We start from the raw sequence: 10,056 nt of genomic DNA, 5'->3' as shown, positions 1-10,056 counted from the left end.
ATATATATATATATATATATATATATATATATATACACACACACACACACACACACACACACACACACACACACACACATATACATACACATATAAGCTTCTTTCAGTTTCCATCTTCCAATTCCACTCACAAAGCTTTGGTTGGTCTGGGGCTCTAATAGAAGACACTTGTCCAAGATTCCATGCGGTGGGATTGAACCTAGATCCATCTGGCTGGAAAGCAAACTTCTTAACCACACACCAATACTTGCAACTATCATCTAAAGAATATATCTAACTTGTTTACCATTTTTTTTTTTCAGTAAGTGCTAGCTAGCTACACTTGACAACATTTTATACTAAAATTTCACCAAGTCACACAGCAATCTTCCACAATTCTAACTAACAATTGGTGATTCTTAAATTTCACAAATGATGCCTAGACTCTGCTACTGCTGCTGTTACCATTTCAAATCTTTTGGCATTATCTGTGACATTTTCTCACATGCAGAATTATATTTTACCATAAACATCCTGTATTCTTCCTTATTTCTTCTATTGCAAACTGTTTCTTTTTTTAGAAATGGTAAAATCATGACATACCGGATGTGCTCTTCTGGCACTGCCCTGTTTTTGAGACGGGTGTCACCACGACCAGTTTCATTGTATGTGAAGCATAGTAGTAGATGCTGTTGTTGTTGTTGTCATTGTGGTTGTTGTTTAATCTCAGGTTAGTTTTGAACCTGGAACCACAAACTTCTCAATTACACAGCCATCCCTGTGCCAATAATATGGAATGAAAATTGGTAAGAAATGTCAAAGAAAGGAGACTTCACACTTTACCATTTCCACTGTGGCCATGTCTTGTCCAAATATTCCATGTGTTTTATGTTCAGACCAGACAGATCTGGCCCCTCACACCTACCCTACAATGTCATTCTAAAAATAAATAATGCCAATGAATAGGTGCAGACATGGCTGTGTGTTAAGAGGTCTGTTTCCGAACCATATGGTTTTGGGTTCAGTCCCACGGCATGGCACCTTGAGCAAGTGACATCTATAGCCTCAGGCTGCCCAAAGCCTTATGAGTGGATTTGGCAGAGGGAAACTGAAAGAAGCCTGTCATATATATATATATATATATATATATATATATATAAATACACATATATATTGTTTGTGTTTGTGTGTGTGTGTTTGTCTCTCACTGCTACTTGACAACCAGTGTTGGTGGGTTTACATCCCTGTAACTTAGCAGTTCATCAAAAGAGACCAATAGAATAAGTACCAGGTTTTACAATAAAATAATAGGTAGTGGGATCGATTTGCTCTACTGAAGCTCTTTCTTCAAAGCGGTGCCCCAGCATGGCCGCAGTCTAATGACTGAAACAAGTAAAAGATAAAAAGTTAATAAGCCTTACATTTGACACCATTGTCTTCATCACTGCCACCACCACCACCACCACCATCAATATTCCCAGTAGCACCATCACCATCATCACCGCAACCACTACTGCTTCAGGGCTAAAAATAAAACGTTAGAATTAATATCTTGTCATCAACAAAGAAATAGGAAGTAGTTTCGTTGTTATCCGAGGTATTATAACTGCTGGCTTTGTTTCTCCCCCAAATAGGGGGAACCACACCCTTGGAGAAAACAGTATTTCACCTGCATCATACGTATTATTAACAGGGGTTAATTTGATACTTGTTAAAGGGTTTCTTAATCATCCCTTTCAATAGTGTGGGTGTGGTTAGGGATTTAGTTTTTTTCTTCTTTCTCTTTTTTGAGGGGTTTTCCTTCATATTTTGAAAAACTAGTAGGTGGCTGGTTATGGGGGGATTTGAGGAGTGGAGCTAAATATAGTAACTAAGAAGGGAGTCTAAATAAATAAAGGATTGGCAGAGATGGTGGAGGAAGGGAATTAGCAGGGATGATGGTGGTGATGACAGTGGGAGTGGTAATGGTGGTGCTTGTGATGGTAGTGGTGGTGGAAGCAGTAGCGGTTGCGGTGATGATGGTGATGGTGCTACTGGGAATATTGATGGTGGTGGTGGTGGCAGTGATGAAGACAATGGTGACGTTAGTGATGGAGATGAAGATGATAGTGTTGATGCTGGTTTTGGTGGTGGATGTAGCGATGGTGGTGATGAAGATGATAGTTGTGAGGTGGGGTTTTTGGTAATGGTGAAGATGAGGGTGGTGGAGGTGTTACTGCTGCTGCTGGTGGTGATGGTGGAGATGAAGACACTAGCTGTGAGGGTGAGGGTCGTGGTGGTGGTGGTGGTGATGGCTAGATGACAGGGTGGTAGTACATTATTGAGGAATATCTAAAGTAAAATTCCTTATTTTTCTTTTAGCATTTTTTATTGTATTTTTTAATTTTATTTTTGTCTACATCAAAATTTCAATTTTTTTAAATAAAAATATATTTAAAATTTTAGCAAAAAATAAAAGAAAAACTTTAGATTCCTCAAAAGTAGACAATAAAGAATTTCTTTTACTTACTTCAGTCATTGGACTTTGGCCATGCTGGGGCACAACTATCATTTTCTTCTTTTCTTTTTTTTAGTCAAATAAAACAATCCCAGTTATTAACTTATTTCTATATTTGTCAGTTTTCTTCTCCAATCTATTTATCATTTTCCCAATTTATTTTTCTATTTTCAGCGGACATATGTGTTTGCCTTTCTCCTTGGTTCCAGGCTTTTTACCAAACCCCAGGACCTCTTCTCCCAGATCTGTCAGGTCAGTTTGAAATAGTCGTTTATCATTCTCCAACAGAATCTTTAAATTAAACATTCTAACGTTAATTATCAGAGAACTGTTGTGTTCAGTTGTACAAAGACTCTCTAATGGCAGAGCAAACAGAAGTTGACAATAACAACAATGGTTGGCCAAGTTTTGAAGCCATTATTATTATTATTATTATTATTATGGTTATTACTATTAAGGCGATGAACTGACAGAATTATTAGCATGCTGGCCAAAATGCTTGGTGGTATTTCATCTGTCTTCACACTCTTTAGAGCAGAATTCTGGTTTGATGACAATGCCTTTGTCCCTCCTCCTGGATAGAACACCAGTCTATCACAAGTAACTTTCTCAGGGCATCTACTGCCTGCTCTTGTCAACCATGATGAATATAGCACATAGTCTTAACCTCTGGATTTTGTGGAGTTAAGTGAATAATACATGGAATCACCTCCTGGATAGAACACTAGTCTTTCTTAGATAACTTTCCAAGCTAAATTTACTGCCTGCTCTTGTCAACCAAGGTAAACATAGTACATAGAATCAGACACCTTATCAAAAAACATAAAATTCTTACAGCAAATTTAAATTTGCAGTCTATGTGTTACTTGCCCAGTTAATGTTTTCTCCGTGTAATCTATTTATTGTTTCATTTAATTAATGTTTGTAATTATTTTTAATTAAACTATTGATTAGAAAAGTTCTTTGTTCTTTAATTTTCATTCTCATTTATTTCTTCAGATATGCATTTGTCAGCAAAACCTTGGACATGACAGAGTCAAAAAGGTAAGCTAACCGTTCCTATTCCAGTGTATATGTACGTGTGCACGAGCATATGTGCACACACACACACACACACACACACACACACACACAAATTGTTAGCTGTTCTTGTAATATCTTCCTCATTTGCTGCACTTGTGGCAAATAAAAGAACTCATTCTTATTATTGCTGTCTTGTTCTTACAGGAATCTCTCGGCCGTTTTGGACCAAACTTTGTCAGGTTACTAAGGTGAGCGTTTTCTTCTATTTATTTGTTGTTTGCAAATGTTATATTGAATGTTCACATTGGCGAATGCTGTAGAGATGGATGGAGGCTAAAGCTATAGTCACACCAGGTGGGTATGTAGGTAGGTTAGAGGCTGATAAACAGACAAACAGATAAGCAGGGCGGAGATTGACAGGTAGGTCAGTAGGTAATGTAGGTAGGTAGAGAATAAATGGGAAAGTAGAAACAGACAGATAGATAGATAGATATACAGATATACATACATTCATACAGACAGCTAGGTAGGTAGATAGATGGATAGATATACATACATATAGATAGACTGACAGACAGGTAGGACAGAGAATGAGATAGACAGGTATGGAGGTAGGTGAAAGGTAGACAGGTAAGGTAAAGCAGACAGATTGACAGATAGAGAGATAGGTTGATTGACTGAGAGATAGATAGGCAGACAGACAGACAGACAGACAGATAGATGTACATACATTCAAGTAGAGCGTGGAGGCAGGCAGGTAGGCAGAGTAGAAACTGATGGATAGACATGCTTACAATCAAACAAGCAGGTAGGCAGTGGCTAACACAGACATAGGCCAGTAGATCAATATAGATAGACAGATATATACTTAGATAGACATGTACATACATAGATAGATTGATGGGTATATAATTAGATACCCAGACAGGTGTATACTTAGAAAGGTTCATAAATAGAGTGATAGACAGACAGATATATATATATATATATATATATATATATATATATATATATATATATATATATATATATATATATATATACATAGAGAGATAGAGCGTGGCCGTTGCCAGTACCGCCTGACTGGCTCCTGTAGGATTTTCGAGCGAGATCGTTGCCAGTGCCCCTGGACTGGCTTGTGCGGGTGGCACATAAAAGACACCATTTCGAGCGTGGCCGTTTTCGTGCGGGTGACACGTAAAAGCACCCACTACACTCTCTGAGTGGTTGGCGTTAGGAAGGGCATCCAGCTGTAGAAACTCTGCCAAATCAGACTGGAGCCTGGTGTTGCCATCCGGTTTCACCAGTCCTCAGTCAAATCGTCCAACCCATGCTAGCATGGAAAGCGGACGTTAAACGATGATGATGATGATAGACAGATATATACATTGATAGCGAGATAGGTATATACATAGACAGACAAACTGGTATACATACATACATATATATATATATATATATATATATATATATAATATACATACATAGAGAGAGACAGGTATATATAATTAGTTAGCTAGATTTGTATATACATAGAGAGACAGACAGGTATAATTAGATAAACCAACAAATGTATATGGAGAGATAGTTTCATTCCCATAATCCAGTTGCTTAGGTTTCTTGTTGTTAATCTTGTTACTACTACTACTACTACTACTGTTGTTGTTGTTACTGTTTATTCGCCTAATGTGTGAGTGTGCGTGGGTGTGTACGTGTGTAGTAGGGTAGGGGACAAACAAGGTGCTGTCTTCTATTGGGAGAAAAATGATGAGATGTTTATGAAACCAGGATGTAAACTAGGAGAAGAAGAAAAAGGGAGTGTTACTTATTGGGTGGCATGCTGCTGTCTAACCTGGGAGGTAACACTGAATCTGGTAGTCATCATCATCATCATCATTATCCTTATCATCATCATTATCATCATCATCTTCATTATCCCCCTTCCTTGCTTACATGGAAAATGTGGACATTTAAAACAATGATGATGATGATGATGAATATTGGAAGGGTGTGTGAGGATGAGGATAAAAATGATGAGAATCAATAGTTGATGATGATGTGCATCATATGTTATCAAACCTTAAGTTAATAGTCTTTGAACTGAGAGCAGTAAGTTGTTCAATTAATTAACAATAATAGATAAATGTCTGATCTTCTTCTTCTTCTTCTTGCAGTCATTGGACAGATTTATATCCACACGATTTCCTTGATGAACGAATGCAAAAGACCTTAAAAGACATTTCCCAGAGAATCGTCACCGTTTATCCAGAACTACGTAAAGAAGTAGCTAATATTATGCAGAATCTTTACAACGAAGTAAGTATTCTTTCTAATTAAATTGCTCCAATTAATAGATTCAAAAATATTCTAATTATTGAAAACATTAAAATAAGACTCGTAGGATTTTATGGGAATTCCCCATAAAGACTGAGAATATTCTATTGAAGTAAGAAAACCAGATTTGATTATAAAGAGAACAAAGGAATCGGTTTAAGATCACAGACTTTGCTATACCAAATGATAAAAGGTTGGTTACCAAAGAAATTGAAAAAAAAAAAAGAATTGATATCGGAATCAATCCAGAGAGCTGAGGAGACTGTGGAAGACTAAGATGACAATTATTCCTGGGGTAATCGGTGCACTTTGACACAGCATCAAAAATGCTACCAAAGAGACTGAAAGATATTGAAATTGAGACATGCATTGTTGATCTGCAGAGCAGTGTTATCCTGTATTCGGCAAGAATCCTTAGGAAGATTTTTGAGGTTTGAGAAGACCTGTTGTCACCAAACTTCTAGGGAACATCCCTGCTAACTAAATGTAGCATGTAATATCTTTAAGAATTATGTTTGTGTTTTTGTCAACCATTAAGGATTGACAAAAAAAATTAGGCAAAATACAGGACGGTACAGAGTAGTATTATGTATATAACAAAGATAGTAGTAGTAGTAGTAGTAGTAGTAGTAGTAGTAGTAGTAGTAGTAGTAGTAGTAGTAGTAGAAACAACAACAATAATAATAATTTCTTGTTTTATCTTTTCTTTAGTTAAATGGATTAAAAGTGTTTGATGATTACATGTCAAAGGTGAATGCAGAATCTTTACAAAAATCCCAAAACCAAATGGTTCCAACAGTGAGTATCATATTTTATGGATTATTATTATTATTATTATTATTATTATTATTATTGTTTTTAGTAATCTTTTAAAAGTCATGATTGGACAGTAAAAAATGGCTGCCACATACCCTAGCTGTCACAATTTACCCCTGGCCAATACACAATATACCCTCACTGACAAACGATATACTCTGGCTACCATATCATACCCTTACTGTCTCAGTATACCCTGGTTGATATACAAGACACCCTGGTTGTCACAATGTACCTCGGCTAACATAAAACATACTCTGACTGTCAGAACATAACTTATATTTTAATAAAAAATATGGTAACAAAAGAGTCAGAGAGATCTCGACTGGAACCATTCATCAACATTTTATCTTAATTTATGTTCCAACACCATCTTCACCCTTTCATTACTGTATTTATTTTGAGATGGTCTGTGTTTCTCTCAATTACTTTAAATATAACAAAGAATTTAGTAAAATAACTTGGTTATCATTCAGCTAGTGTTAGGAACATAAATTGTGACTAAGGTTTGGTGGAAGATTTTAATTCAAAACTTATGAAAACAAGACATTTGTACTCAGAACTAGAGCCGGTTTCAGCCAGGTTGGTAACAAAAGGATCAATAATGACAAACTTATTTGACTAAATTTTTCATTATTTCCAATATTAATTGAAACAAACACAATGTACTTCAACAGAAATATGATAACAAAATGGTTAAAATTATCTAAATGAAAACGTTTCATCAAAATTTGATGTTAATTCATGAAATACGCTAACAAAAGGCTTGATAATGACCAAACCATTTTACTAAATTCTTCATTAATTTCGAAATTAACCGAAACAAAGCCGGTGTATTTCAATAGAAATGTGGTAAATGAAGGGGTTAATAATGATAGAATTTCTGTACTAAAACAATTAGTATAAAAACATATTAGCCATTCAAAAACACACAAAAACCGTTAATTTCATTTAAACATTTATTATACCAAGTACAACCTGGCCACTAACATGATTCCACTGCAACTAAATTCTTTGTTATTTCCAAAATTAATTGAATGAAAAGCAATGCATTCCAACAGAAGAATGGTAATTAAAGGGTTGATAACGACCAAAGTATTTTACTAAATTCTTTATTATTTCCAAAATTAATCGAAACAAAGGCAGTGTATTTCAACAGAAATTTGGTAAAGAAACAGTTAATTTCTCATTTGTGTAGCTTCACCAACTGCACGGTACTGCAGCAGTGCAGTATAGTGCATCAATGTTTATCCCAGCAGAACTTCTAATTGGCGCTCTACAATCAAACTTCTGTCTATATCACACTGCTTATGTTTATTTATAGATATTTACTACTGCTGTGTATACCACCATCAGCAGCAACAGCAGCAGCAATAGCAACCACCGTCACTACTGCTGCAGCTGATATCAGTATGTGCCTGTCACATGTTTATCCAAGGGAGACATGTTTATTTATATTCGCCACCAGTTTCATTGCTTCCCCACTGTTCCGAGTAGGAATACAAACCCAGTAGTCAGTCAGTCTGCTGTAAATATCAATTATGAAAGCTGTTTCTGATAGCTGAGACAAACCAGAGCTCTGAATTAAATATAGTTATAGTGATCTTTCCCCGGGGTTTCAAATTAAACCCGTTTGTTACCATATTTTTGTTGAAATACACTACTGCCTTTTGATTCGATTAATTTTGAAAATAAACGAAGGATTCACCAATATTGATTTTCATACTTACTCTTTTACTTGTTTCAGTCATTTGACTGCGGCCATGCTGGAGCACCGCTTTTAGTCGAGCAAATCGACCCCTAGTACTTATTCTATCGGTCTCTTTTGCCGAACCGCTAAGTTATGGGGACGTAAACACACTAGCATTGGTTGTCAAGTGATGTTGGGAGGACAAACACACACATGCACACACACACGCACACACACACACATATATATATATATATACACACATATATACGACGGGCTTCTTTCAGTTTCCGTCTACCAAATCCACTCACAAGGCTTTCGTCGGCCCGAGGCTATAGTAGAAGACACTTGCCCAAGGTGCCACGCAATGGGACTGAACCCGGAACCATGTGGTTGGTAAGCAAGCTACTTACCACACAGCCACTCCTACAATGAATATTAACAAAGCAAGTAAATGAAACATAAATTAACATGAAATTTTTATGGAAGATTCTTTTTGTCTTCAATTCACTTTAAAATAGATAATCTGTATCACAGAATCGGTGCAGTCCTAGTCAGATTAATATCAGAACAGCTAAACCCTCTGCATCCACATTTTCCTTTTTATTACAAATCCAGAATCGGTGAAGTAAAGCGATGCCAAGTTTGATTCCGTTAACTACACTATACTCTCCCCCACCACCTCTTATATATATCGGTCTTCTGCCTCGTCCAGAGAGATAATTATCAATTTATCAAGTGCAGCGATTTTGCATCCATTGCACACATCAGTTGATCCTAACACACCATATTAAACTCTATTATTTTCCATCAGCAGGACCTTATTAGCATTTATTTCTATGCTATATATATATATACTTTATAGCTCTTTTGATTTTGTTTTTTTTTTTGCTTTTACTCAGTTTCCATCTAAATCCCACACACACACACACACACACACACACACACAAACTATCTCTCTGTGTAATGTCCTTTACACTCCATGCCACTGTGGAAAAAGAAATTATCATTATAATAATCATCATCGTTATTATTATTATTATTATTATCATTATTATCATCATCAATATCATTATTATTATTATTATTATTATTATTATTAGTAGTAGTAGTAGTAGTAGTAGTAGTAGTAGTAGTAGTAGTAGTAGTAGTAGTAGTATCATCATCATCATCATCAAAATGCATTGCAGTATTTTGTCCATCCTTATGTTCTGAATTCAAATGCTGCCTAGATTGACTTATCCTTTCATCCTTTTGGGGTTGATAAGGTAAGTACCAGTTGAGTACTGGGGTCGATGTAATCTACTAGCCCCATCACCAAAAACTTTCAGGCCTATAGGAGTGGCTGTGTGGTAAGTAGCTTGCTTCGCAGCCACATGGTTCCAGGTTCAGTCCCACTGCATGGCACCTTGGGCAAGTGTCTTTGAGTACATTTGGTAAACGGAAACTGAAAGAATCCCATCATTGTATGTATTTGTGTCTAAGTTTGTTCCCCCCCCCCGCCATCACTTGACAACCAATGTTGGTGTGTTTACGTTCCCGTAACTTAGCAGTCCAGCATAAGGGACCAATAGAATAAGTATTAGGCTTACAAAAAAATAAGTCCTGTGGTCGATTTGTTTGACTAAAGGCGGTGCTCCAGCATGGCCGTAGTCAAAAGACTGAAACAAATAAAAGAATAATAGAAAGGATTATTATTATCCCCTTTGGCCGAGCA

At 36.3% G+C, this 10,056-nt stretch overlaps 1 protein-coding gene across 2 annotated transcripts in view; it reads left to right on the top strand.

The window, feature by feature from the left end:
* Positions 1-10,056, top strand: part of LOC106874793 (ras-GEF domain-containing family member 1B) — a 171,474-nt gene that overhangs the window by 135,031 nt on the left and 26,387 nt on the right. For both annotated transcript variants that reach the window (XM_014922647.2, XM_014922648.2), the window contains 5 exons: positions 2,651-2,728; positions 3,476-3,520; positions 3,704-3,747; positions 5,674-5,815; positions 6,545-6,631. In XM_014922647.2, the coding sequence (XP_014778133.1) occupies positions 2,651-2,728; positions 3,476-3,520; positions 3,704-3,747; positions 5,674-5,815; positions 6,545-6,631 (396 nt within the window). The remainder of the gene's footprint in view (positions 1-2,650; positions 2,729-3,475; positions 3,521-3,703; positions 3,748-5,673; positions 5,816-6,544; positions 6,632-10,056) is intronic.

This window comes from Octopus bimaculoides, chromosome 17, assembly GCF_001194135.2.
Source record: "Octopus bimaculoides isolate UCB-OBI-ISO-001 chromosome 17, ASM119413v2, whole genome shotgun sequence".
Taxonomy (NCBI): domain Eukaryota; kingdom Metazoa; phylum Mollusca; class Cephalopoda; order Octopoda; family Octopodidae; genus Octopus; species Octopus bimaculoides.
Note: the sequence above shows the minus strand (reverse complement) of the source record. Positions and strands in the feature narration are given on the sequence as shown.